Raw genomic sequence first — 27,962 nt, 5'->3', positions numbered from 1 at the left:
GATTACATAAGTGGGCAAATATGCAACACAGAACTGATTTTGCCACTCCTAAACTGTAGGTTTTTGTTATTTTTTGATCATATTAATTGATATATCTGCAGGTAAAATGATCATTATGGCAAAGTTTTCAGTTTACAATCATCAAAAATATTATCATTGAAAGAAATGCTTAGCAACCATCAGGCTACATCTATGGATGAATAAATGGTAGTTGTTGGAATCAGTAAACTGTGTTGTGAGGCTCAGACTTCATGGCTCCATGCTGATTTGTGATTGACAGCAATGGTATATTGTATGTGTGTATGAGTAACAATTATTCGGAAGTACAACAGGACTTATCCTTAACCTTTATTCTTAGTTGATGACCCCAGCTCCTTGTATACATCAATAGAGTATTGTCTGTGATGTCAACTCAACCACATGCAGACAAAATAGGACGGATTTTCACCTAAATGCCTTGTTTGTCATTTATATAAAAAAAAATATGACTTGTTTTATGTATTACCAATGGAGTATTTGCAGAGAAGTGCATTTCCCTTAATATGGGTGGCCCTTTTTATGTATGTGTTTCTCATGACATGATGACCTACCCTATATTTATGGAATCTGACCAAGAAATACAAAAAAGTATGCCCTCTATAGCTAGATCAGAACAAATAATGCAGTAAACTTAAAGATGGCAGCACCATGAAGAGGACTTCCCTTCTAAAATCAATAAGTAGATCCTATGGAACATTCATGCCAAATGTTGTGCTTTTATCTGTCATATAACAATCCTCCAAAATGGTGTTACGCCACCTGTCTAGAATGCATATATTGGCAAAAGTTATCATTTACTGTTAAATGTTGACCTTTTTAATAAAACAAAGTTTTATCATTTTATTTTGGTTTCTTTGTCATTTAAAAGACATCCAGACTGTTTCAACAAGTGTGATTATGAATTTAGTGTGAATATATCATAAATGGATTCATTATGTCATGAACAATTTGTCAACTACATATTGCCAGAAATATCCACACCAAATTTCAGACCTACCTGCCCAGTAGCTTTAGACTTAGAGATTTTTGACCCAAAAGTAACGTTTTATAGAATTTGCATATCAACATTATGACAAAAATATCATGTACAATCCTTCATCTACACATTCCTAGAATCATCGCCACCAAATTTCAGACACATCTGTCTAGTTGTGAGTTTAAGTTTTTTACCAAAATGTCATTGATCTTTTTGGAGAAGGAAACAGTCGTGGTTAAATCTTGCCCAAGAAAAGCAGAAAATGGCAGTGGCAAGGCTTCAACCAGCAACTTGCAGATGCTTAGTTGTTCACTCTAGGCATTTGACTATCAGAACGAGACAGCACATCATAACTTTGCATACAGGTCAAAATCTTACACAGTCTCAATATAATAAAACACAAGTTCAATTATTTTTTATGTATTGCTTTTGAATCAATATCAGTATAGTACCATTAAAGAGAAGCAACCGACACAACATAACAAGAAATCATGTCAACTACAAACGTCAACTGACTAGCTAAGCTATTGTCTCAAATAAAAAATATTACTTTGAGAAAAGGGAACATTGTCACCATGAATGCTTAGGCTAGCTATCTGTCATCTAACAGTAACTATATTATGACAGTGATATGGCAATGGCTAAATTTCCCCTGGTAGTTTGGGGAAACGGGACAACAAAATAAGAAAGGAAATTCATCTTGAAATATAGTCTTATATTAGTAAGAGTATCAGAAAGGTATTTTCATTATTGGTAATATATATGTAATAACAAGTATAAATATATAGTTCCCACTAGGCTTCTAAAACTGATTGTACATGATGGAAAGTTACTAGATTTTCCCCTCTCAGCTCACGTTATATAGAACTCCTGCCATGGAATAATGACTCAAAAAGTCGAGGATGATTACACACACGGCGTCCACAGGTGCTATGTTTGCTGGGCCTGGGTGACTCCGGGATAGCCTGTGGACTGCCTGAATAGTTCCACAACTGAGAGCGTGCAACATAGCCCTGTCACGTAGTCCCAAACCTGAATGGATCTCTGTAGCATTATGTGTGATTGTGTGTATATGTCTATCAGAAAATCGCTGGAGAAATTCCCAGCACAAAAACAAAAAATAAAAAAAAAAAAAATTGTGTCAATTATGAGTTTACAAAACAATAACATTTTATGTCAATTATGAGTTCACAAAACAGGTATAGAAGTATCCAGAATATTTATTTTACATAGTGTTTTTGCCAAGGTTGGGAAACCCATGAACAGAAACTGAGAAAGGGAGAAAGGTAAAATGGCAGTGTTTCCCCATAGAGTCTATGGTAATATTGTTTGGGAACCCAGGTAAAATAACATGGACACCCAGGTAGATTTCCCCTACTTAATAATGCCCCGTTTCAAATACTGCAGTTATCAATACGAAAGATTGAAATTTGCCCAAAAACCAAAATCAATGTTTTGCCATTTCATTGTACTTGGCATTGGTATATGACAACTTTACCAAACAGTTGAAATATATACAGTGCTAATAAGTTGCAGTGTTTAGTAAATGATGAATGATCACACAATTTATGAAATTTATGAAATTAATGAAAAACTGTTTGAACATTGATTTCATTGATATAACAATTTGTGTATTGATTGAACCCAAGTTGTGAATTGATTGAACAATGAAGATGATTTCATAAAAACTTTTATTGAACAGCTTATCTGATAGGACAGTAAAATATAGTTACTTTGGAAGTGTAAATTGAAAATGAATGTAATGTTTCAAACAATCTACTATTGACCTTGATCACACAATGATTTAATTATTCAACGTTAATGCCTCTCTCTGAACTAGCATAATAATAATATGTCTTATCTGATGAACTAATAAAGGGAAATAAATGCAATTATTTTTTAAGGGAAAGATAGTATGATTTGGTGTACATAAGGTATCAAACACATAGCAGTTATCATTTTCATGCATTTAGGAAGCTGGGTATGTAATCACAATGGATGTGTACTACTGTGGTTTTGTCATGTGTTAGTACAAAATTGGGATGGGAGAGTGAACTATATTTGTTACTTTGGAACAATGACGAATGCAATATTTCAATCCGTCTACTTCAGACATTGATTACACAATCATGATTAATTGGTCAGTGGTAATATATCCAAAACTGATGGTAGTTGAAACTGGCAGTATTTAAAATTGATGGTACTTGAAACTGGCAGTATTTCCAGATGATAGTTTATATCCTTGGTCTCTGTTCATGATGTTCATGTTCAGTTTTAGAGACATTAAACATTGAATATTAAATCATTGCAAGATCAAGGTCCATAGTAGATGGCTTGAAACATTACATTTGTTTCTAATTACCATTCCAAAGTAACTATTTTTTGCTGTCTTTACTGTGTTTACTTACCTGGATCAAAACATCACATTCTTTTCTAATTTACCATTCCATACAAACAATATTTTACAGTTCTATTGATTCTTTGAACCATGAACAGTATGCTATCCAACATTAAGGATATTGTCTCTCTACATCTAAGGGCTGTTAACTTTGTACTGAGTGTATAATGACAAGGCATCATGTGTTAGTAATTTCAACGCTGAACTCCTAGGGACCACTTGTGAAAAAAGAACACAATTAAAATTCACATATAAATAAACACATCCATGGGTAATTCACCAAATATTAAAATGTGCAAATGTTTTACGGTATGATGGATATCTCCCTAGTCTAGGTTTGATGAAGCATTAATCTCTACTAAACTTAGTTAAGGCCAGGAATATTTTTCTATGCACTCAATGGGGAGCCAGCATTCTATTTATAACATATATTAACAATGTCTATCATCTCAGATAATATAAGGGTGGATACGTAGCATATTAGTTTATGCTCTGTTTGAACTACTCTTTCTATTGTGACTGTTGTTTTCATTGCAGTGCCTCAGGACAGTTCCTTTTCCTGTGCATAATGACCACAAGGCACCTGTTATCTCTTATAGCTTGCTGGGATTTCAATATTCTGTTTTTAGCACATCTGACCTGAGGTACAATAAAGCTAAAGGGATTGAAATGTGTCTGCGTGTGTATGTGGAGATGTGTTGATGTCGGTGATGTTACTATTGGTTGGTTGGTTGATTATTCAAGGAAAATACATTATCAGTTAGCATTTTGGGGCAGAAAATGTGAGCAAAAACTTATGCAAACACAGAGCCTATCAAGTGAGTTGAAGTATTTAAATATTTGTCTATAAGTATTTAATGAGACATCAAACTGTGTTGCAAATTATTTTGTATAGTTGTAGGCCATAAATCCATTTATCAGTTGAACAAATCCCAATGCCTCATAAAATATTTCTGTCCGGTAATTTGGTTGTGGAATTCAAGATAAGTTGAATTAATTCAATGATCATTAGGATGGTTGATTGTTCATTAGTGTAGTTGTGCTTAAAATATTGCTTTCATAAAATACCTGTTGGTTTAATTATCAATAGTGATTAATTTTCAATCTATGTCTAGATGATCTAAGATAATGTCATCAACGCTAGTGTAGGAGTGAAAATATGATTTTGGTCCTAGACTGCAAACATATTCATAAATGAATGCTTTATATCTCAGATTATTCTCAATGGAGACAGATATTCTAGTACCTGACGTATTGCTAAAGGTATAGTTTGCATACACAGAATATTGCCATCAACCAATCACAAATGTACAACAGAGAAAAGTGCGAAAATGCTTAATTTCAAATTAAAACTTTCTGAACACTAGGGATTTACAAATTTCAAGATAGCAAGACACATGTATTTTGAGTTTAGGTACAGGTTGGTGTAAACGGGTAAGTGAATTTCTGTACACGTATAGTCATTTGTGTTGCAGTGCCATTAGCACTATTTTTATAGACTGTTCTACTTGATAGAAATGTCAACTGAACTAACTAACTCTCCCAGGACTTGTTGGATACACAAACGGCTAATGAAATTTGATATTCACCCAATATTTGTTAGTTAATCAATATACAAAACTGAATAATTTGTCTCCGAGGAAAGGGGCTCTTCTTCACTCATTGCTGAATTGATGTGTACATCTTAACACCTAGATGATAAGAAAATATTGAAACTGCTCAATATTGACATTAATATTAATATTTCATGTAATATGAAAATTAGAAAGTGAAATTAAGGAATTGGAAAAAGAAATATGCAGATGATTCAAAATGCGCTACCAGTGATCTCAACACACAGGAATTAGGAACTATTTATGGAACATTTTAAGTGGGGACAGCAATAATTCAGGTGAAAATAAATGACATAGAATTATTGATTTAGTATTTTAGTATATTGGCACTTTGGGAAGGAGAAATTATTTATGAGAATTGTTGAATTGAGAAAGTAATTTTTCAGAAATGAATGTAAAAAAAAGTACATTTCTGTATCTTTGAGTACTTTAGCTCTTATGAAATTAGCTATCTTTTATGACCAGTAATGAATGGTATTTCAGAAATAGGTTAGAAATAAATTATAGATAAGTGACAGTGCTGAGTTAATGTATGTTTTCGTATTTTAGTACTTTAGGTGTTGTATTTTATAATGTTGTATGACTAATGGAATAAAATTTTAAGAGTGAATGACTGCAGCCTAATTAGGACTTAATGACACAACGAGATGGTACAAGGGGTTATTAGATATATCAATTACATGGAATTCAATTGTGTACTCAGAAACTCCGAAACCTCATGTTAAAAAGTAGGCATATGTTCTTTGAAATCACACGCATATCAGAGGTTTGTGCAGCCTAGGTATATTTGAACTGCATGCTGAAGTAGGATATTGTGCCCCAAGTGTATGATAATGAAACAATTCATTAAACGAATTTCTGTTTTATAAATTAAGTCAGTTTGACATACCGAAAATATTGACAATTGCAGAATTAGGCCATCCAAATATAACCATTAGCTAGAAATAATTCCCAGAATTGTTGAATTGAGAAATTATATATTATGGCGAAACGACATGGTACAGTATGTTGTGTATTAGTCAATCCAAAGATAACAATTAGCTAGAAATAATAATTCCTTTGTGAGGAACCATCCATTTGAACCTATCAACTGTTTTGCTTACCACTGGGAAATGGAAGCTAACAAGTTTCTATGTTGTCAAGATACAACATTATACCACATGCAAGTTATGTTGAACATACATGAACAAAAATATGTCTTTTTACACCATGGTCATCCTATATCACAACAACTTGCATCTATGTCACTAGTTTTGTGGTCCTCAAATCAAAACATTTCATATGACTTATTATTTTTGCAATTTTTCATACTTTGGACTTAAGGTATAATTATACTATTTCCCAATATGTTTCGTCATTCAGTTGGAAAATACTTGTGACCTATTAAAGGGCTTTGTCACTACTAGTCACTATAGACAAGTAGTGACTGTAATAAGCCCCTTGTATTTTCCTTGTCTGAAGAAAGAAAAATAGCTGGGAATATTTTTAACAGTAGACATGTCAAGCAGAAGCTCTTATATGAATACTAAAAATGTCTAAAATTTCCATGTATGGAGAGAAGCCAGATTAAAGCTGATTTAACACATGATGTTTCTTACAGTCTAGAAGAAAGAGACTATCACGTGAAAAGATTGACAGCCAAGGTCTGTATATCAGTGCATGGCACCAGGAAGAAAAAACAACAAAGAAATTTTACTTGTAGACATGCACTCTAATGCATAAGTGTCAAAATGATGAAATGTAGCTAGGGAGATTCAAAAATTGATGGTAATGCATAGAGTAAAGATTGAAAAGCAAAACCACTTACATTTGTAGATACCCCAAAGGATAAAGTTGAAATTGTAAAATGTAGCGACAGCTATATAGGTACTCCAGGTTTGATGTTGATGCATATGATAAGGGATAAAGTCATATATCATCTTTAACCTTGTGATACTTCATAGATCAGTGTTGAAATTACTAAACAGAGAGAGATAGATAATGTCTGTTTTTACCACAACGGAAACACTTTATAGGGCATTTATAAACATCAAATACAGACAGTGACGAATTATTTTTTATTTCATGTATATTCAAAGCCCAGTCAATGCAACGAGTAAGATACCTATGGGACAGTGACTGTTTATGTGTATGTTTGTCTGTGTTATCAATATAGTAAGAATAGCTGACTATTTCAGTGAAATGTTATTCAAATATCCCATGGTGCACATACTTATTAATAATTAGTTTTTTGAGCTTATTTGTGTAGAAAATTGAATAGTTGTCTTGCCATTAGTAATATATTGGGGCCTTTATTCCAAATGAGCTGTATATAATAGGCCATTCCAAACTGCAAACATGAAATTGAGAATATAGCACCCTTGCTCAAATTGGGGTATCATCACCTCATTGTACCGATTCTCAAGAGCTTTGTCCCATGGTATTCTGTAGAAGTGTAAATCAGGGATATTTTTCGTATTGTTCAGACATTGAGGAAAGCAGCAGTGTGCTATGATTAACTGAGTAACCTTTACCATGTATACCCCAAGGTACACACAGACAGGAAGTAGAGTGCCACCATGTCAAATTTTGGAATGGCCTATTCCAATAAGCAACGGCTACATCTGGATATATCTTATTTAAATCATGCATATTAATTAGTTTCATTTGCATACTGATTAATGATAAAGTCATCAATATTGCTTTTAGTGCTGAAATTTGAGATCTTTAATGAAATTACCTATTGTCATCCAAAATTGAAATTTCATTAACACTTTATACTTAGGGGGTTCTTTCTCAGCCAACAAACCAACTGACCCATTGATGGCAAACTTAGAAATAAATAAGGTCACCCTAATGCATATTACGTTTACACCATGCATGTTAACTTAGCTATTATCAAATATATGCCACCTGTGACTTGGGCAATGTAGATAACGCAAACCTGAACTGACATAATATTTCAGTCATTTATTATGTAATATTAAGTGTTCAGAGGGTTACTAATTAGTCATTATTCAAGAAAGAGATAATGGTGAACAAAGCACATGTGAGCATTTTTAGATCATACCTTGCATTTCATGTTTTCACTTATTATTCATTTCAAACACCTTGATATTTTCACATGCTCAAATGATGCGACAGTGCAAATGTAGTTGTATATGCAAATTTCTTTTATATGCAATTAACAATGATTTAAATATGAATGAATTGACCAGTTTAGTTGTGATTGCTTATCAAAACTGATAATTTCCTCATTCGCATATTTTGCACTTAATGGTTACTTTTTGTGCCAAACCAAGATCTAATTGTCGGAAGCCACATTGCATGCAATTTGTTAGAATTGCCATTTGAGAAGTACTTTTAATGACAAGCAGATGAGACCTGCCATCTTATCCATGTTATTAACAGGCACATCTCCAGGAAATGCTGATGGATTGTACAGTTATGATAGAAAGCCGTCACTTATAATCCATAGACTTGCTATCATAATGAGAAAGTTACAGCTGTATTGACTTTCATGATGTCAGGCCTTGTTGGATAAGTCTCCAATATCAATCACATACCCGTGCACTTTGTACTGTCGCTTGGAAATGATTTCAATTTAAGTAGCTTGAGTCAGTACTTGTCAAAGGCTGTTGGTTTCTCGTTTAAGTACCCATCCACTTAAATAGTTGAACAGTTTAAGTATCTATATGTATAGATGATTTTATTCTCTAACATTCTATATAGATGTATTTCTCTCTGAAGACTGCCCCAACAATACTGTGATTGTAAGATTTCATTGATACACTTTGAAAAATAAAGCTAAGTTAACCTACTTATAATATTAAAATTAACTTAGATGGGAAAAAAAACATAACCTGAAATTTTTATGTCAAGGATAAAATTTGTAAAATGCCATGAGATCAGGAAGGAAATATTGTCAGAGTCGGAAACAGTATAATTCATTCCTGATGTATCCCATATTTCATACCATATTTGCTGTGTCATTAGCTCTTCTGACATGATTTCAGTATAATTATAGCTACATGTAGAAGTACCAGGGCACATGTTGTCACTTTTTTTTTCATTTTAAAATGTTAACATTTAATGAATAATGACGAGAAAACCAATCTTTAACACCATTATTTATAAATTTATGTGCACTTTGCACTTAGCTATCATAATTGTCTAATCTGAAGTGATTGACATATTCATAAATGCATTAACCCAGTATGCTCTTTCAGCCTTGCATTAAAAGTACTTTACTTTCATCTTTTTAAAGTTTAGAACCTTCAAAGACCATGATGGTGAAGGGATAAGTTAGCACTCAGACAAATCTTGCATGCCTACTTTGATCCTTGTACATTTGATAAAGCTATAGACAGAACCACTGAGTACTATCGATAGCCATGTGGCAGGCAATTTGCAAATTGCTATTGGTATTACCAGATTTTCTAATATGTATACATGTTAACTCCGCTCTGTAACAGAGTACTTGAGAGACATAATACCTTTCTTTGTTGCGTATTTCACGGTATATTGTTTCAATCAACATTAAATGTAGAAATCAATATCAAGGAATATATTGGTCAATATTTATGCTGTATAATTTACATACTATGAATTATAGAGTACATATTCAGTGTATGCATGTGAATGGAATTATATATATATACGAGTCACCGAATGGAATATTTTATTTCTTTTGTTGAAATGTGCTGACGTCAATTTTCCTGCAAGGCCTAAGGATAATTTATTGTCAAAGTGATCTGTTATCCTTAATGTCACCCACTTTAATACTGTCAACCTCACTTTTTCATGGTGACATGTGTCCATCTCTATTTTATTTGGAAAGTGAAAGTTCAGGGAATTGAAGCGTGAATGGAATATGAAGACTGCAGCCTCAAGTGGAAAAGGAAACCATCATATAGCCTGAGGCGATTTACTCTAGATATAAAAGCAGTATGTTCATTCACATACAGTCAATCACCACTCCTGTCTGCTAATTGTTAAAATTACTGTTGGTGACTGAAATAGTTCTGAATTACTCAAAAGATGTCAATTATTGAAACTGTTGGAGGTTTTCAAGTAGAGTATTTACAGATTCTGTGTTGCCTGACTGGATACCTGATTAATTTTCACACCTTTGCCTTGTAAATTAAGATAGCAAATTTTAGTCTTTGGGGTTAAATGGAATCAATCAGTTTAACTGAAATTTCAAAAGTACGAGGAAGAGACTGGGCTCATTGTGTACTTGGTATAGTCCTGAATGTGAAATGTATACTTGTAAGTTTTATATATGCATCCTTTTTGAGTATAATCCCCGAGAGGCAAATTATTCATAACTGTTGGCTGATTTGAAGGCAACTATATCTCATCCTCCCAGTAGCCTGCAATATCAGATGTCAACATTCATATGATAAATTAGGCTTGTAACATCAACAACACTTAGATTTACGCAATATACATCACAGCCATGTAATAATGAAATTTATAGATCAGTTGATTGATCCACAAATAATGATTGATTAATCATTAAAGTCTGTGTATCTGCGAACAACCATCATTATAACATAGAGCTACATATATTTATTGATATTACCATGATTAATCTAACACAGACAATCAAAGACTGCAGTCAAAACAAAATGTTAGTATCCCCAAAATCATACCTCTGTAAAGATAACCTCGTTTTATATTAAGTAACATATCAATACATGATGTGTTATTAAATACTTTACCATAAAAATATTTCTCTTTATGGTTAGTATGTAGGTGATGTTATTAAATATTTCATATTAAAAATTGAACACATGAATAAAACATGTCTCATGAAACATTCGTTTTCCTCATAATAGTTTTTTATTAGCCCTACAGGCAGTGCCTTTAGGGAGATACCATGGTAACAGTGACTTCCATCAGTCATCTGCGTTCTGTCCAACCTGAACCATTTGTCTGCTGTGCACCACAATAATACAGGCAAACCTAGATCATCACCATAAAAAGTTTATTAATGATTTTATATGTACATGACATGTCCTCTTTTATATACATGTGACATGTACTGTTATTAAAATTTGCCTGTTGGAGGCTATTATCTTGGTAAAGTTACAGATAATATTACTGTTAGTTAATATCGCTGCCTCCCCTGTCTGCTAATACATGAACAGATGGGGTGGGGTAGAGAGGTGACCACATATTCAAATTACCTAAATCAGAAAATATGATGTTTGGTGACTCCTTTCAATATAAGTGCCATAATAGACTTTTGGAGGAGGTATTCCCCAAATTTTCAGACAGTTTTATAAAATCAACCCATGTATAATTCAAAAACAGACTCATTGTTAGGGCTTTCCAGTCACAATCATCCAGTCAATTACCTTTATTCTGATACTGTGAATGTAATTCTAAAGCATGAAGACGTTTCCCATGTTATCGACCCATGGTTATTTAGATGAAACGTTAATGACACATGTTTAGGGCTTTTTTCCTGAAAAGTGACCCATTTGGGTGGCACATACCCATATACCTTTCTATGGGAGTAACCCCCCCACCCCCGGCATATATATATCAATAATAGTACTAGTGAATGAGTCAGATAATTTGTTTTCACCCATTTGTAGACATAACTTTGAAATGTCTAGAGTTTGTATGGTATGAGATTTCTATTTGACCATGTTGTTAACACCAAAGTGAAGTTGCTCCTTACATAGGTGAGTGTTTTTCAAGCATATATCACTATGATGTCATTGACCAAAAAGTCAGTGCTCAGAACATTTCCTCACAAGAACGTTGTCAGGTAAAAGTGTGAGAAGTACAGTGTCGGCAAGCTTTATGTAAGGATATGTAAGGATACATGAAACCTGATTCTGAGTTTTGAAACCTGTTGTGAGTTTTAATGTCAAATGAATGCTGTTTCTCCATATCATAACTGTTTACACAATATTACTTACTTGATCAAATGTCCTTCACTGTATGTTACCAGGGATTTACTTCTTGATTTCATCATTAACTAATGTTGGCTAACCCTGGAAGTGACATCTGAAGTCTGCAGAAAATGTAGTAAATTTCGTAAATAAAAATTTGTCAGTCCAACAATAGTTAGTATAGAGACAAGTAAATCTTTATGCTCGACTTGATGTGTACCTAACTTAAAGGTCAAATTTGCAAGAAACAAGTCATTGTGTTGAAAAACAGCATTTATTAATAGGTGCTTTCTAAATACTGTCTTCAGTTTCAACTTAATAGACAATGTGTGAATAACGCTTCTGTCAATTTGTTTTTCTCTATTAACTATCCTTCAGTAAGCGGCACTTGTATCCCATTTTGCATAATAATCAAATTTCTCTTTTGAAATTAATTGCAAACTGTAAGGATTGTCATTTATTATGTATGATGTCAATATACATGTAATATAGTTTGGGTTGAAGAGTTTAATTGATTTTAGTGTGTTGGTCACACTATACAATGTACATTATACTGTGAAACACACACACACACATACACCAGTCGTGGTTCAAACACTTGTTAGAGGTTATCAGAGTTCTTCCATGTTGGCAAACTGAGAGTTATTAAATCATCATGTTATTCTTGATGACGGAAGACAGATATCAGTAGGTATTACATGAAGTCAATTTGTTTACTTTACCCCAGCAGTCAGTTGAGTAATAAGTTTTCATCCCTTACAGGTTACAAAAACATTAATGAAATCTTGCTATTAAAGTGTGCCAATTTTAGTTGACTCACAGTTAGTCTGTCAGTATAGGTTGACAGGCCTTGCAAAGTATTTGCACAGCGGTTTCATTATCTTGCAGCCAACCAATGCTGGCAAGTCCCTGTAGCCAATACTCCAATAGGAAGATGAAGCATTTATTTGTAATATGCCCTACAAATTAGTAAGATTGTTGAACAGCGTATTTTGTCATGATGGATCATAGCCAATAGGAAGATGAAGCATTTAGTGGTTATATGCAAATTAGTAAGATGGATCATAGCCAATGGAAAGATGAAGCATTTATTTGTAATATGCAAATTAGCAAGATTGTTAAAAAGCATTTTGGTATGATAGATCATAGCCGATAGGAAGATGAAGCATTCCTTTATAATTTGCAAATTAGTAAGATTGTTAAACAACATATTTTGTTATGGGTCATAACCAATAAGAAGAAGTGGCATTTATCTGTAATATCTCAGACCACTAACGTTAGTGGTCTGAGGTAATATGCAAGTTAGGAAGATCGTTATTTAATGTATTTTGTTATGATGGACCATAACCAATAGGAAAACAAAATAGACATCTAATATGCAAATAAAGTATATACTATCATATGTCAACACAATATATTTAGAAGCTTTGAAGTGTATTCATCGGTAAACATTTCTACAGAAGGCTGATATCAGAACTGGTGTACTTTGTCATCAAACACAGGTGGTCAAATGATTAATATTCAAGTTACTATGTTTTTAGACGTGGATAAATGTTATTTTGCATGAGAGCTGCTTCAGTGAATTTTTGTTGGAGGATTTGGTTTTGAATGGATATTCAACTATTTGTGAATTGTACATGTAATAGTGTAGAGAACAGTTCACTCTTCAGTGTAGTTGACAGAATACCCCTTTTACATGACAATCGCTGTATAAAACAGAGAATTAAAATAGATTTTCATTACTGTGTATTTGTCAGTTTCTTTTGTCTGTTGTTTCAATGACAGAATTAGGTTGCTTTAAAAAAATATTATTCTTTGCATAATTAATCAAAATAAGCTATAGTATATTGTGGACTGATATCAATTACGTCTTTTTTTATCTGAACCACATAGTACACTATGGCTAGCTTATTTATTTAAGCTTAATAACTAATAATATTGCATGTTTACAAAAGAGTTTCCATATAAATACAGTGATCAACAAAAGCTGATGAAAACCATGCATCATGTATGTTATTGTAGGATATACTAATAGATTCTTTAGTATAATGTCTTTATATTTGTGTTCTGTACATTTGTAATTGTTAATATATGTATCTCTGTTCCACTTTAATATATGTGTGTGACTTACCAGATGACAATTTTAAAAACCTTGCACACAACCAGCTGAAAATCAGGAAAAGTCTTGAAAATAGGCAATAAAACTGTTTCTTTAAAATTAGCAGAAATGTCAGTTCTTTAATTCAGTCAATTCTAGATTTTTGTACGGTATTCAATTTCAATCTATTCACCAAGATTAACAAGGTTTTGATTGTAAACCTGCTGTGTCTGTTTGACTTGTATGGCAATCAATACCTATAACACATGACAAGACCAATATTTAATTCATGGTGATAAGGATAGCTGTTACCACCAAAGTGTTTTATTTCAAGTAGTGGAGTAAATTTATGAAGTCAGAAATCTGATACTAAGCAGCTGTTCATGTACAAGTATGTATAAAAAAACCTTGTCAAAAATCCTAAATGTCTACAGATAATAATGAGTTGTTTGTTTTCCTTCTGTTTGACATGGAGAGATGTCAAGCATCTGTGTGTGATTGTTCTTTATTCACTGTCTGCCATCATGTATAGAATGAAATTGTTAAATTTTCAAAACTTTATTCACTTTCATAAATATATTGTCCTTTATTATAGATGTTAAGCTGTTGTTTTTTCTTTAAACAATAAAAGTTAGGCCAATGTATAAGATGAAATTGTCAAAGCCCTTCATACTTTTAAATAGGTCTCTTTTTTTTCTTTTTTTAAAAAATAAATTATTTATAAAAGTTGGACTCTAAAATAACACAATACCAATACACAAAGATGACATGGAGAAAGTGTACTCGTGGTATGGTACTTGTAAAAAGTATGAAAAGAATGTTACAAACCACAATTGAATTCTGTACGAATATTTCACAATTATCACATTATGTCTGCTGGTGCTGTCTTCCATAACTACAGTTTTTTGTTAGATGTTGCTAAGGTAAATTGTGTTTTGCATCAAATTTAGATTATCTTAAAAAACCATAGTAACTATGGAAAAAGCACAGACATGAAGATCGTGTTCCATTAACCTGAAGAACCTTGTCATTGATCTATTTTTAATCTGCGAAAATCAATTCTAACTACTCAAGCAAGTTGGACAGCGGACAAGGTAGAAGTAATTCAGTAATAGTGTCAAGAATATTTGATGAGTTTAAACCTGATGAAAACAAACTAACTAAAGCGTATATCAATACATGTACTAGTTTGACAAAATTGCAACCTATCTCATAACCATTAAGATAGATAGGCAGGTAAATAGGCATTTGGCACAATTTGTCACTGGTAAGGTAGCCTATTGCGTATTAGTAATTGACTTTGTTTAGTTTATTGTTATTACTCTAGGAAAGGAAAATGGATTAAACACCTTAGAGCAAAACTGAGGTCAATGTAAACGTGTCTATCTGCATGTCTCTGTCTGTCTCTGTGTCTGTCTGTCTCTCTGTATGTGCATGGGGATATTAATTTCTTGTTATCGTCAGCCTAGATAGAGTTCCAACTTGTCAACATACATTACTTTCAATTGAACTGTCAGAGACTTTTGTCAAAGCCAACAGACCTGTTCTGAAATTTAATACAGTTACTACATCAAAAGCAAACAATGTAAAGTTGTATGTTTACAATCTGATGGTACCATTATTTGTCTATGAATCAATCTGCTCCATTCCTTATCAAGCTGTCAATATTTACACTGAAACATATCACAGCAAGCTTTCTATAAGATGGCTTTGATGAACTCGATGTTTGTGTAACAGCTGCTTGTATTTCTTTCTCGAACATGCCTTATTTTATTTGATCCAGAATAATGAGTACAGTGGCAGGTCAATTAGAAGCTAAAATGTTGGATCTCGGTGATGTTTTTACACTGGAAATTCTTTCTTTTGAATACTAAATGTATCGCTTGTATGTGTGACTGAAGTTAGGAATATTGTTGTGATGATATTTAAATTACTTTCCCTGTCTGTATAATGGAAAGTGGCTGATTATAATACGTTATTTCTCCTATCCTTGAATACGTTAATCAGCTTAATAAAACATAGTCATAAATATTATAATCTTTGTGATTCATAATCATAAATATATCCTGTTAAAAAACAAACAAAGGTTCAAATTATTTATGAGTCATATTTTGCCTTTTCAGGTTGACAGGATTTGTCAAACTGTCTGTTTTCTGGCATTGTCACTAGGAAGGTTTACTGCAAAGAAGCAGACAGTTTGACAAAGCCTGTCAATCTGAACAGGTGAAACATTACTTTAATATAAGTCAGAACCGTTGGTTCTGAAACTAGCACTATTTGTCTTCTTCCAGCCACATCTGGGAAAATTTATTTGATGGCAAATTTTATATCAAAGCTACTATTGCTCTTTTTCAGTGCATACATTATGAACATAGTATCAAGTGTATGATAATTTGTATATTCATAATTATAAAATAGTGATTAATATTTTCAAATGAACATGTAGCATAAAGGTTTTTTGTATACTTCAAGAAGTCAGTCAAACAGACTCAGAATGGTCACAGACAAATAATTAAACCTGTATGTTTCAATCGTAATTTAAATTATGATATCATTTTTAGTGTGATATATTAAAGTTTTAACTTTTATGTTATTTTGTTCTTTCCTAGGCTTTCAAAATTCATCTGTGAGCTCATGTTGTTTCTTCATCCTTCAAAACACAGTACTACAGTTCAGTGAAGTGTTTCCTTTACTCATCAGCAGTAGCAATTTATCACAAATTGACAACAACAATTGTATACCCTCTAACAAAACTAATCAAAAATGATGTTGTAATCCCTTATATAAAAAAAAACCTATCTGCTATGTGAATGACCTCATTTTTATTAGAATGAGACTGTCAGAGATGTAGACAAATTCCCTCCGAGTCAAATCCTATTTTAAATCAAGTTTTAAATAGAAAGAGGAGAAATTCAATTCATCCTTGTTCAATAATATAAATCTAACAAAAAGAGATCTCAGGTGCTGCCATACAAAAATAATCTAAATGGTGAATGATTTAGAGATAGTTTCATTTTCATCAAAGCAATGAGTGACACAGTCTAGAGTAACAATTGTGAAAGCTTTGAATTGTTGACACAATTTCTTCACCCTCAACCCCACAGCTGGTGATATTTCCAGTCAAGCTGACAAGTCACAGAGTTTAATCTCTTATCTGGTCTAGGAACATCCAAACCATAAAAGAGATGATTCAAAAGACACAATCATTAGAAAGCATTCATTTTTTGCTGGTAGTAATATAGCCTATATAAAGAATCCGTAATGAAGGCACAAGTTCTTCTCCCTCAGGTATTATGATTTATTCATGAATTAATTATATGAATAGAAGGAAAAGTATATAAGAAGTTTTGAAAATGTTAAAAGTCGTGACTTCAAGATCAGACACCAACATTTCTTTCCATGCTAAAGGTCTGTAAGTAAACTGATTTGAATATTCCCCTATGTAATACATGTATTCATAAGAGTAGGGGCTTTGATAACATGTGCCCTGTATGATAGTTCTGTTAAGATATCAAACAAAGTATGATGTTTCTATTGATTATCATAAATCCACAACAAACTTCTTTTTAGAAAAACGTGATGGGCTTTACTTTATTCTACTGGGGAAACAGATTTACGATTTCTCCATGTAATCAGTCTGCCTTGTAGCCATTTGATTAGAAAAATCTGCAAAATGTCAAAAACTTACTGGGGATCTACTATTCTCATGGCTTATTTCTAATTAAGTCGAGGGGTATTTTCTCAACAAATAAGGTGCATCTTCATTTTTCATGAAATCAACTTTTTTCAAAAAGCTGATCCTCTTACTGGCCATTACGTACCCAATCCTCTACAAAGTCTCAAGCCACTCTGGTTGCATACAATACTAGTATTCAAAGCTTCCGGGTATGCTCTTAAGAATTAATACTTCAAATTCAAGCTAGATTCATTCATTTGATTGTATAAAAAAGTTGACCTTACAGTACCCTTTAGTCCAACTGAGTTATAATCTTTCCTATCCTATTCTGCAAAATCTGTATTCCACTCCCACTTCTTCATTCCTAAATGTAACTTAGTACTCCAATGGCAACCTGGTACTGAATGTCATTTTCTAGTTGTGGATAAGTCAGCGACACACAAACATATATGGATTCCATCCGATCTGTTATACAGTATTCCTGTACCAAGTAATATAATGTCTGTTTTATTATATGCAAGCTAAATATCATGTTTTATGTACCAGTTAATCGTAACTAAATGCTCACTGATAAGTCATTTTATTATATGGTAGTTCCAATTTTATGCATAAATTTTCAAAGGGAGCTTGAAGGTAGATATATTTGTGCACTGGACATATGACAAGTGCCAGGTGTACACAACGTTATTGTGTGTAAAGTCCCACAACCAGTGACAATACTGTCCAACAACCAGTGACAATACTGTCCAACAACCAATGACAATACTGTTACTGTCTGACAACCAGTGACAATACTATTCATCAACCAGTGACAATACTGTTACTGTCTGACAACCAGTGACAATACTTTCCAACAACCAGTGACAATACTTTCCAACAACCAGTGACAATACTGTTACTGTCCAACAACCAGTGACAATACTGTCCAACAACCAGTGACAAAACTGTTATTGTCCAACAACCAGTGACAATACTTTCCAACAACCAGTGACAATACTGGCCAACAACCAGTGACAATACTGTTACCGTCTGACAACCAGTGACAATACTTTCCAACAACCAGTGACAATACTTTCCAACAACCAGTGACAATACTGTTACTGTCCAACAACCAGTGACAATACTGTCCAACAACCAGTGACAAAACTGTTATTGTCCAACAACCAGTGACAATACTTTCCAACAACCAGTGACAATACTGGCCAACAACCAGTGACAATACTGTTACCGTCTGACAACCAGTGACAATACTTTCCAACAACCAGTGACAATACTTTCCAACAACCAGTGACAATACTGTCCAACAACCAGTGACAATACTGTCCAACAACCAGTGACAATACTGTTACTGTCTGACAACCAGTGACAATACTTTCCAACAACCAGTGACAATACTTTCCAACAACCAGTGACAATACTGTCCAACAACCAGTGACAATACTTTCCAACAACCAGTGACAATACTTTCTAACAACCAGTGACAATACTGTCTAACAACCAGTGACAATACTTTCTAACAACCAGTGACAATACTGTCTAACAACCAGTGACAATACTGTCCAACAACCAGTGACAATACTGTTACTGTCTGACAACCAGTGACAATACTTTCCAACAACCAGTGACAATACTGTTACTGTCTGACAACCAGTGACAATACTGTCCAACAACCAGTGACAATACTTTCCAACAACCAGTGACAATACTGTCCAACAACCAGTGACAATACTGTCCAACAACCAGTGACAATACTGTTACTGTCCAACAACCAGTGACAATACTGTTCCACAACCAGTGACAATACTGTTACTGTCCGACAACCAGTGACAATACTGTCCAGTAAACAGTGATAGTACTGTCCAACAACCATTGTCAGTACTGTCCAACAACCAGTGACAATACTGTCCAACAACCATTGTCAGTACTGTCCAACAACCAGTGACAATACTGTCCAACAACCATTGTCAGTACTGTCCAACAACCAGTGACAATACTGTCCAACAACCATTGTCAGTACTGTCCAACAACCAGTGACAATACTGTCCAATAACCGATGACACACCCCAACAACATAGGACATTATCATGTTTTGAGGATGGTAAATTGTCATGGGAAAAGACAAGTTGCATCATAGTTTACCCATTCTCATTTATTGCTTTAAATTTCAAATAAATGCAATAAGGATTATATTGATTTATATAGTTTGTACATAGTTGGCTAGAAATAATCAGTAACCGTGTCTATAAAACCCACAGAATATATACAAAATTGATTTCACCGTAAAAGTAGCTAAAAATCCAATTTTTGAAATTGATTCATTTAACTTATATATTTCGCAAACAAATCTCAGAGAAGAGTTGTTACTCAAAGAAATATTACTTTAACAGGTTGAAACAACATAGTTTTGACTTTACAAAAAATTAGTAAAGTTTGTAAATGTAGGAATATTAGCATATCTGGAGTCTGAAACTTGAAAGGTTCATTTTACCCATTTTTTGAAATCACTAGTAATAAATTCAACTATTGATTTTTGCATTACTCGAGGGAATATAATATTTCTGTAGTAAAAATTTATTGTATTCAGTATCAAACATATGTTTCAATTATTTTTAAAATGTGGACACTCACAGACCTTGACCTATCACTTTTAGTAGAGCTGAAGTGAAGAAAATTTCTTTTCATCTTTAATATTGTGCACAAGTCTGATATCATACCAACAGTATATTATGTATGCAATGTTGTCATACTATGAACACCATGTAGGCTGTGTATGGTTCTTTGTACTTTATCATTCAATTGCTGCATCATATACGTTTAACAAACTTGAATTAATTCTCCCCATTTTGACTACAAAATATATCTGCTGGATTTTCAAATGAAATTGACAGTATTATATATTTTGCAGTATTTTTGGAAAATGAAATAACAAAATATTATCAAAACTGAAGAGGTCTGTAGCTGAATAAATATTTGACCAAATTAGTTAAATATACAAAATAACATATTGAGTAGCATGCAACCTCATTAGTTTAATATGCACTTTTAGAAGTCTCCACTTCTGTTGACACGAAGACTAGTTTGGACAGAGCTTGAGTTTAAATTACAAAAAATCTGGTGTTTTGTGGAAAATCAGTCTACATTTACTCCAATTACACTCATTGTGAAAAGGGTGATTTAAAATTGAAGTCTTCCCCATACATCTGAAGAAGTTATTATGATCCACACAACTTATCCAAGTAATCAGCAAGCTCAGTGCAGGTAAAATGAACAGTAATACCGAATTTGACGAGGAAAGGACTCGTAGAAAGGATAATCAAACAGTGTGGCACGACCTTTGCCTACCTTCATTATATGGTATTTGTAATAATAGTACGGTAATAACATCCGTCAAATGAGCCACCAGTTGTTGATGGTACTAGAGTCTGTTGTTGACATTTTCTTTCACTTATTATTCCCATCTTGTCAGTGCCAATGTTAATAAAGGTATACAGACCAAGGGGGATTTGTGATACTTGGTTATTCCTATGCAGCTTTAATCTTCCTAGCCTATGAAATTAATCACAAAGACTTTGCCCAGTCAGACAAATGACATCTTATATATAATATTAATGAAGTTGCTGTCAGCAGAGATTGCAAACTTCAAAGGTTGCTGTGTTCTTGCCGTTGAAGGTACCTGAATTATGTTGGTTTTTGTAACAACTGATGGCAGACTGATGGTTAAATCGTGCAGCTTTAATACACTTGATCTGGTTTCATCAAAGTTTTCTTGGTATTACTTCAGAATGGAAAATATCATGGGGAAAAAAACAGCGCCTTTCATTATGATCTGAATTTTAAACACACAATATGTACTTAATTGATAAGAACATCATTCAAAAGAAATCTCAGGTGAAAGTATACATGGGACAAATGCAAGGAATCTACCACTTAATATCTTAACTCAGGTAGTCGGGGCCCTCTAAGAGAATTCAAGGGAAATGGCTTCCTAAACACAGTTTCAAAAACTCTGACTAGTTTTTGACTGTTACAGGGTTTCAAAATAGATCAGCAAAAAATAAATTCAGTAGTGTATTCAATTATCATGTATGTGTATGTACATGTATCAAGTAGCGTGTAGACAACAACAAAGATAATAGTAGTGAAGTTACCTCATTGGAATCTAGTCTTTGAAGTGACTAAATAGCTTTCGTCTGAATCTTTCAGACATTAGCAAAAATTAGATTCCAATATTGTAACTTCACTAGTACCACTACAATACAAAAAAATTGGAGTCAAATATCAATTTCTATTCTACAACACAAAAATAGTTTACATCTAATGTTTGATATATACTTCTCAAAGTCTTGATATGTTTATTATATATAAAATTGCACCATTTTGCAAAAGTCTTTGATAGTATTTTTACTGATGTCTTAGTTACGTATAATTATGAAGTCATAATGTTGTTGTGAATGAAAATATATGTCGATATCAAATACCATGAAAATGCCATACATTTTCTACTGTGCAAGAATGTTAGTATTAGCTGTAGGTATAATATATGTATAGCTGTCTGAAATGTGTGCAAACGGGAGAAGAATGCCTACATCAATGGATTTCTAATGATGACATTGTATAGACCAACTGAAATTGAATGCTCTCTAATATTATAACATGGTGTGAATGTTGTACATGTAGTACACATAATTACCTTATTCCAAGTTCTGTTCGCTCAGCAAAGGAAAATATGAGTGACATAAGTGCCTCATCTAGCAACTGCAGTTGCAAAACTTTTAGGTCACAAGTATTTTCCAGCTGAATGAAATAAAACAGTAGGGAATAATATGATTATACTTCCTCAAGCATAATTTCTGAAAAATCAGGAAAATAATGTCAATTTTAACCATGGAACAGTGGTGTAGACACAGGTTGTCATGATATAGAACAGCCAGCCTAAGGGTATAAAATCCATATTTTCTCTTCAGAAACAATAATTTGGCTTGTGCATGGTATAATCAGAGCTATAGTTGATTTTGGTGGCTGTAGAAGAATGTAAGAAGTAGATGGAAGTAAAACATTCCTGGTCATTTGAGAATTCAACAGTCTGTAAAATTACGAAAAAAGGAGAAAACATGTGTTTGTTTTTTCCAGCAATCAACTCCTATCTACATTCCTGGATTAGTATGTTGATCTTTAAAGTACAGTAACATGAACAGTTTGTATTGGGCAAGATTATATTTCAGTCGTGAAGAACATATTCCAATTTGTAAAGTCTCAACAGACATACTTTAAGGATAGTTTGTTTTCCCTCATGAGCCATCTCGGTGCTGAATATTAAGTAAATGGTTACCACAATGTTCGATTAACGTGAATGATTCTAGCAAACGATGTTGTTTCAAGCAAAGTGATATTTGGGTTTGCTTCTCCTCAGGGTATAATTTTATAACAATGCATTTTGTGATTCCCTTGCAGGTGTTGTATTTGAAGAACCTAAGCCCTAAAGTGGCAGAGACCGATCTGATTTCTCTATTCATTAGATACCAGCAGCCACAGGGACCAAAAATCCTATTTCGTCTATTATCAGGGCGCATGAAAGGTCAGGCATTTGTTACCCTCGACAGTAAGTGCTACATTCTGTTATAATCAAAATTGATGTTGAATATATTATTATGTTATACATATCAAAGAATTGCATATATGCCAATCTTATCAAAGTCAGACCATACTTTCACTATCTCATGGTTGCTAATAGCAATAATACACCTACTGGTGAAAACATTTTCATTTGTGTACAGAGAGGTTTGCAGGAGAAGTTACTTTTTGATTGGTTGATTGATTGATGGGTAGGTGGGTGGGTGAATGATTGGTTGGTTGGTTGGTTGGTTGGTTGGTTGGTTGGTTGGTTGATTGATTGATTGATTGATTGATTGATTGATTGATTGATTGATTGATTGATTGATTGATAGATTGATTGATTGATTAATGGGTAGGTAGGTAGGTGAATGATTGGTTGGTTGATTGATTGATTGATTGCTTGCTTGATTGAATGATTGATTGGTTGGTTGATGGGTGGGTGAATGGTTGATTGAGTGATTGGTTGGTTGATTGATTGATTGATTGATTGATTGATTGATTGATTGATTGATAAGGAAACAATGTCTTTTAGTTGGTTGGTTGATTGATTGCTTGATAGATTGATTTATTTGGAATAGATAATTTTCACAAAAATCATGCTTAAATGTAAGTTTGCAGGTTTTTGCCTTTACACTGAGAGAAGGACTTCATGTTAAAAGGTGCTGATATGACCTTAACACTACTTTCAAGATCAGGATCCTCACAAAACCAAATAATTGCTAATGTTCTTGTCTATTAGTTTAAGCTACAATTTAAAATATATCTCAGCAGTCTAAATATCTAAGACTTTGCTTCAAATTTGTATATGTTGATTGCTACAATGACTTTTGTTGTTGGATTAAGACTAAAGGCCGGCCAGTTTTGTATTTCACTTTTAAGAGATTCGCTATGTCATATCTTTGCCAATCAAGTTTATGTTTTGTATTTCACTTTTAAGAGATTCGCTATGTCATATCTTTGCCAATCAAGTTTCAGTTTTGTATTTCACTTTTAAGAGATTCGCTATGTCATATCTTTGCCAATCAAGTTTATGTTTTCTGACTAGAAAACCTATGAATATTAGTATTCTTACCTATATACCTTGATCTTCCTCACCATGGTGAAAGTTCAACAGTATGTTTGACAGTTTTCATCACTACTTATACTAGTATCTGACTTGAAGTATGGAGTCAGGCATATTTGGTTGGTATGCTTACATTCTCAGTCATAGATCCAAAAGCCCTTAACAATATAGGCAGACACAAATCCCATGACCTTTTGATGCAGCACGGATTATCTCCGGGTGAAATATGTCAAACTGTCAAGAAATCCACTTACTTCTTTCTCAACCTTTAATAGCAACCTTTTCAATGATCTCTGATTTCAATTTTTTGAGCTGCACAGCTCCATAAAGTTGATTTTTGCCTCAATAACATGACTTTCGGCTCATACTTTTCTTTAATTTGAATAAATAATGACATTTGGAGGCCTCGTTTACCAATTTCTGTGACTGTGTAATTTCAAAATGAATACACCTTGGGTTAGGATCTTTGGATTGCTAACTGAGAACAGAATGATAGCTACCAAATACACCTGACTGTACTCAAGCCAGAGTTGCCTCGGACTATATGTATATAAATGTGAGAATGTGTTTTAAATATCAACTACCTTGAAATGAAGACTGAAACTGTATTTTGTTTAAAGAGCATTGTATATTCACACACACATATATATACATCTCTCCTTATCCTATTTAGATAACCTGTAAAGTCACAGTGTGATTGAAATGATTCGTAGATATGATAGGAGATCTTGAATATATTACATTGTTCTTTTAATATCTTAGGTCAAAGGTCAGATACCAGCCATTCATCAGATCCAGTTGTGGAAACCAAGCTATAATTAAAGTCTCTTTTGGTTAAATGAAAATGTTGATTAAAATTTGTTGACTTGGACCCTCTAACAATACTTTCAACATGCACTTGTACAAATTCTAATTAAATTTACAACTATTGAAACTGTCAAATTGACGATTTAATCATGGCTTGTACACCAAACTTTAAGTCTAGTACAATTTAATAACACTGCATTGATACATTTAATGTATTAGGTGACCCGATATACCAGGGATCAAACCCTCCTGACTTGAAGCGTATTTAATTTGACAAACACAGTGTGAACAACTACAGGCAAAAACCTAATCAACACATAGACTTAATCTGTCAAATTTTCCATGAGATGTGGTCATGCTAGGTTTTGCATACACAGAATAGAAAAGTAATTTTTCCCAGTGTTGCATTTCTCAGTCACCGAATAGTCACTAAATAGTTTGATCTGTTGAACTTTCAAGGAGAATTGACAAGTTTTTCACTGATAATGAAAATTGCTCAGAGCTACGTTGTTAGTTATTATTGCACTTACATTACAATGTTACTCTTCAGTGACTAAGCATTACAGTTTACTCTTAGAGTAGGTAATTGCCAATGGAAACACCTCTGGCTACATTTGCCTTGTCTGTCTCATGCCCTCATCAGACAAGTTTTAATGTTTAAAACATTGCACTTCTTATAGTCTGTAGCAGAACTCCTATCTCCAAATATCATATTAACATTGTACACCTGTCTTGGGATTTTGAAACAGAAGTTGAAAAGAGATATTACCCTGGTATTTGAACCTTTCGTTTTCTGAGATAGACACAAACTAAAACAACAGCATGTTGACACAACACACCCTCCTGGCCGAAAAAAACGACCGGCCCCTTATTAACGTTCAACCCAAAATCAAGCAAAAGTATTGTATATGTAAACAACACTTGTATGACTGTTGTACTAACTTGCTACAAACTCGCGATCGTACCTGACGGTACAAACCCTATTTGATACTTCCAAGCAAGATTTATAAGTCGTTATTTTCTGTTCATATCATTCCAATTAAATTTCAGCAACAAGAACCCAACTTGCCCAAGTCAGTTTTCAGTGTACGTATCTGGTGTCTTGCCAAGGCATTGTATATCATGTGGTATGCATGAGGCAATCTGATTAGTTGTAGTGTTGATATACAAAGCTACTGATAAATACTGCTTCTGTATGTGAATGAAACCATGGCCACTTGGCAGTGCGTCTTGGATGGTGCCGTAGAAGAGGCTGTGGGGTACAATGATGTATTCACCTTGTTAGTAATTGATATAAGGTGTCATGTCTTTATCTTTTTCACATCTAAAGCGTTTGTATACTTCCAGTATCAAATAACAAGACTTAAACCTTTAACACATGCTCACTAATGAAAGAGTAAAAAAAGTGCCTTTTTCAGGACAACAACCTGAAAATCAAATGAGAAATTAATATAATCCAGGATATAGCATCTTGCTCACATCAATCATGACTTGGAAGGTGACCACAACTTTATAAGGGTCTGATGTACTTATATTGTATAGTTCTCTCAATTAGGAGCTAAGCACGTACTTGAAATTATACTTAATACATGGAAAAAAGTAAATTGCCAGCTTATCACCAAAAGCCACACTGAAATACACGATACATGACTGTGCATAATTATACAAGCATGTTTTTAACCTTGCCATTCATTCACCTGTTGAACCATATGTTATGTATGTGATTTAAAGTTGTTTTAAAAAAAAAAAAATGATATTGAAGTCTGGAAGCCAAAGTACTGGTAGCCATTCTACACTCATTCTATACTTACTACATTCCATAATACACATACATTTGTTTATAAAGGCCTCAATGTATCACCAACGTATTCATAGCCATTCCATGAATGAGTGTTCATGGAGAATCACAAGACCAATTCTCAGTACCTGAAATAGAATATTATCGCCTAGGCGTATCATAAAAATAAATGACTATTCGTTTTCTTAGTTGGCACCATAACTTCTGCTCCACGTGCTTCACATGCACATGAGAATAAGTCAACATTCTTCTACATGACTCTCGAGCATGAGGTTAAATGCTGTTGCACGTACCGAGTACAATTTCACAAAAATTAAATTTCTTGTATCAAGTATTAAAGTTCACAACTTGTTTCAGGAATATGGACTGTCATTTCTAAGTGACTTGGAAAATGTTTGAAGGCATTGATGATTTAAAAGCTGACGGCATAATGTTTAAGTAAAAGCAAGGAAAGGCAAAAGTGTACTAATATCTTCCTGTAATACCTTTGAAATGTTGCAGACAGGCTGTGTACACATCAAACAAACATACTGTGATGAACACACCGGAAACATATGGAGCATCATTAAAAGCAGAATGCATTGTATAGCAGAGAAGCAGACAACTACTGACAATATGTACACAGTTTATAGTATGTTTAGGTACAGAGATCATAATGCAAACGGGAGTGCTTAACATCAAAACACATCTGAGTCGAGTCCAGCAGACTCTGTGTCTCTTTATACATGCAATGGACTGTCTACAAACTGTAAACTGTGACAGCTGAACATCATACAGCTTATTAACCATCAGTTACAGTCAAATACAAACTAAAAAGAAGGGCGTCTGGTTGGAGAGTATACCATTCACTAACAGTTCAGAGGTTTTTACTATGATTACATTATTCACAGTTTTGTAAAATAACTTAACACAGCTGAGTCAATCTTGTCTCCCTGTCATATTCATTTGCCATCTTAATCGGCAGTCTAACCCAGTCCTTCAGTCCACCTTT

At 33.5% G+C, this 27,962-nt stretch overlaps 1 protein-coding gene across 1 annotated transcript in view; it reads left to right on the top strand.

Moving 5' to 3' along the window:
* The window catches only part of LOC144446260 (RNA-binding protein 41-like), a 157,565-nt gene that overhangs the window by 116,368 nt on the left and 13,235 nt on the right, over window positions 1-27,962 (top strand). The window contains exon 6 of the mRNA XM_078136012.1: window positions 23,142-23,289. Coding sequence (XP_077992138.1) covers window positions 23,142-23,170 — 29 coding nt within the window. The 3' untranslated portion in view covers window positions 23,171-23,289. The remainder of the gene's footprint in view (window positions 1-23,141; window positions 23,290-27,962) is intronic.

This window comes from Glandiceps talaboti, chromosome 15 (genome assembly GCF_964340395.1).
Source record: "Glandiceps talaboti chromosome 15, keGlaTala1.1, whole genome shotgun sequence".
NCBI classification, from domain to species: domain Eukaryota; kingdom Metazoa; phylum Hemichordata; class Enteropneusta; family Spengelidae; genus Glandiceps; species Glandiceps talaboti.
The sequence above is the reverse complement of the archived record's forward strand: the minus strand, read 5'-3'. Positions and strand labels throughout refer to the sequence as shown.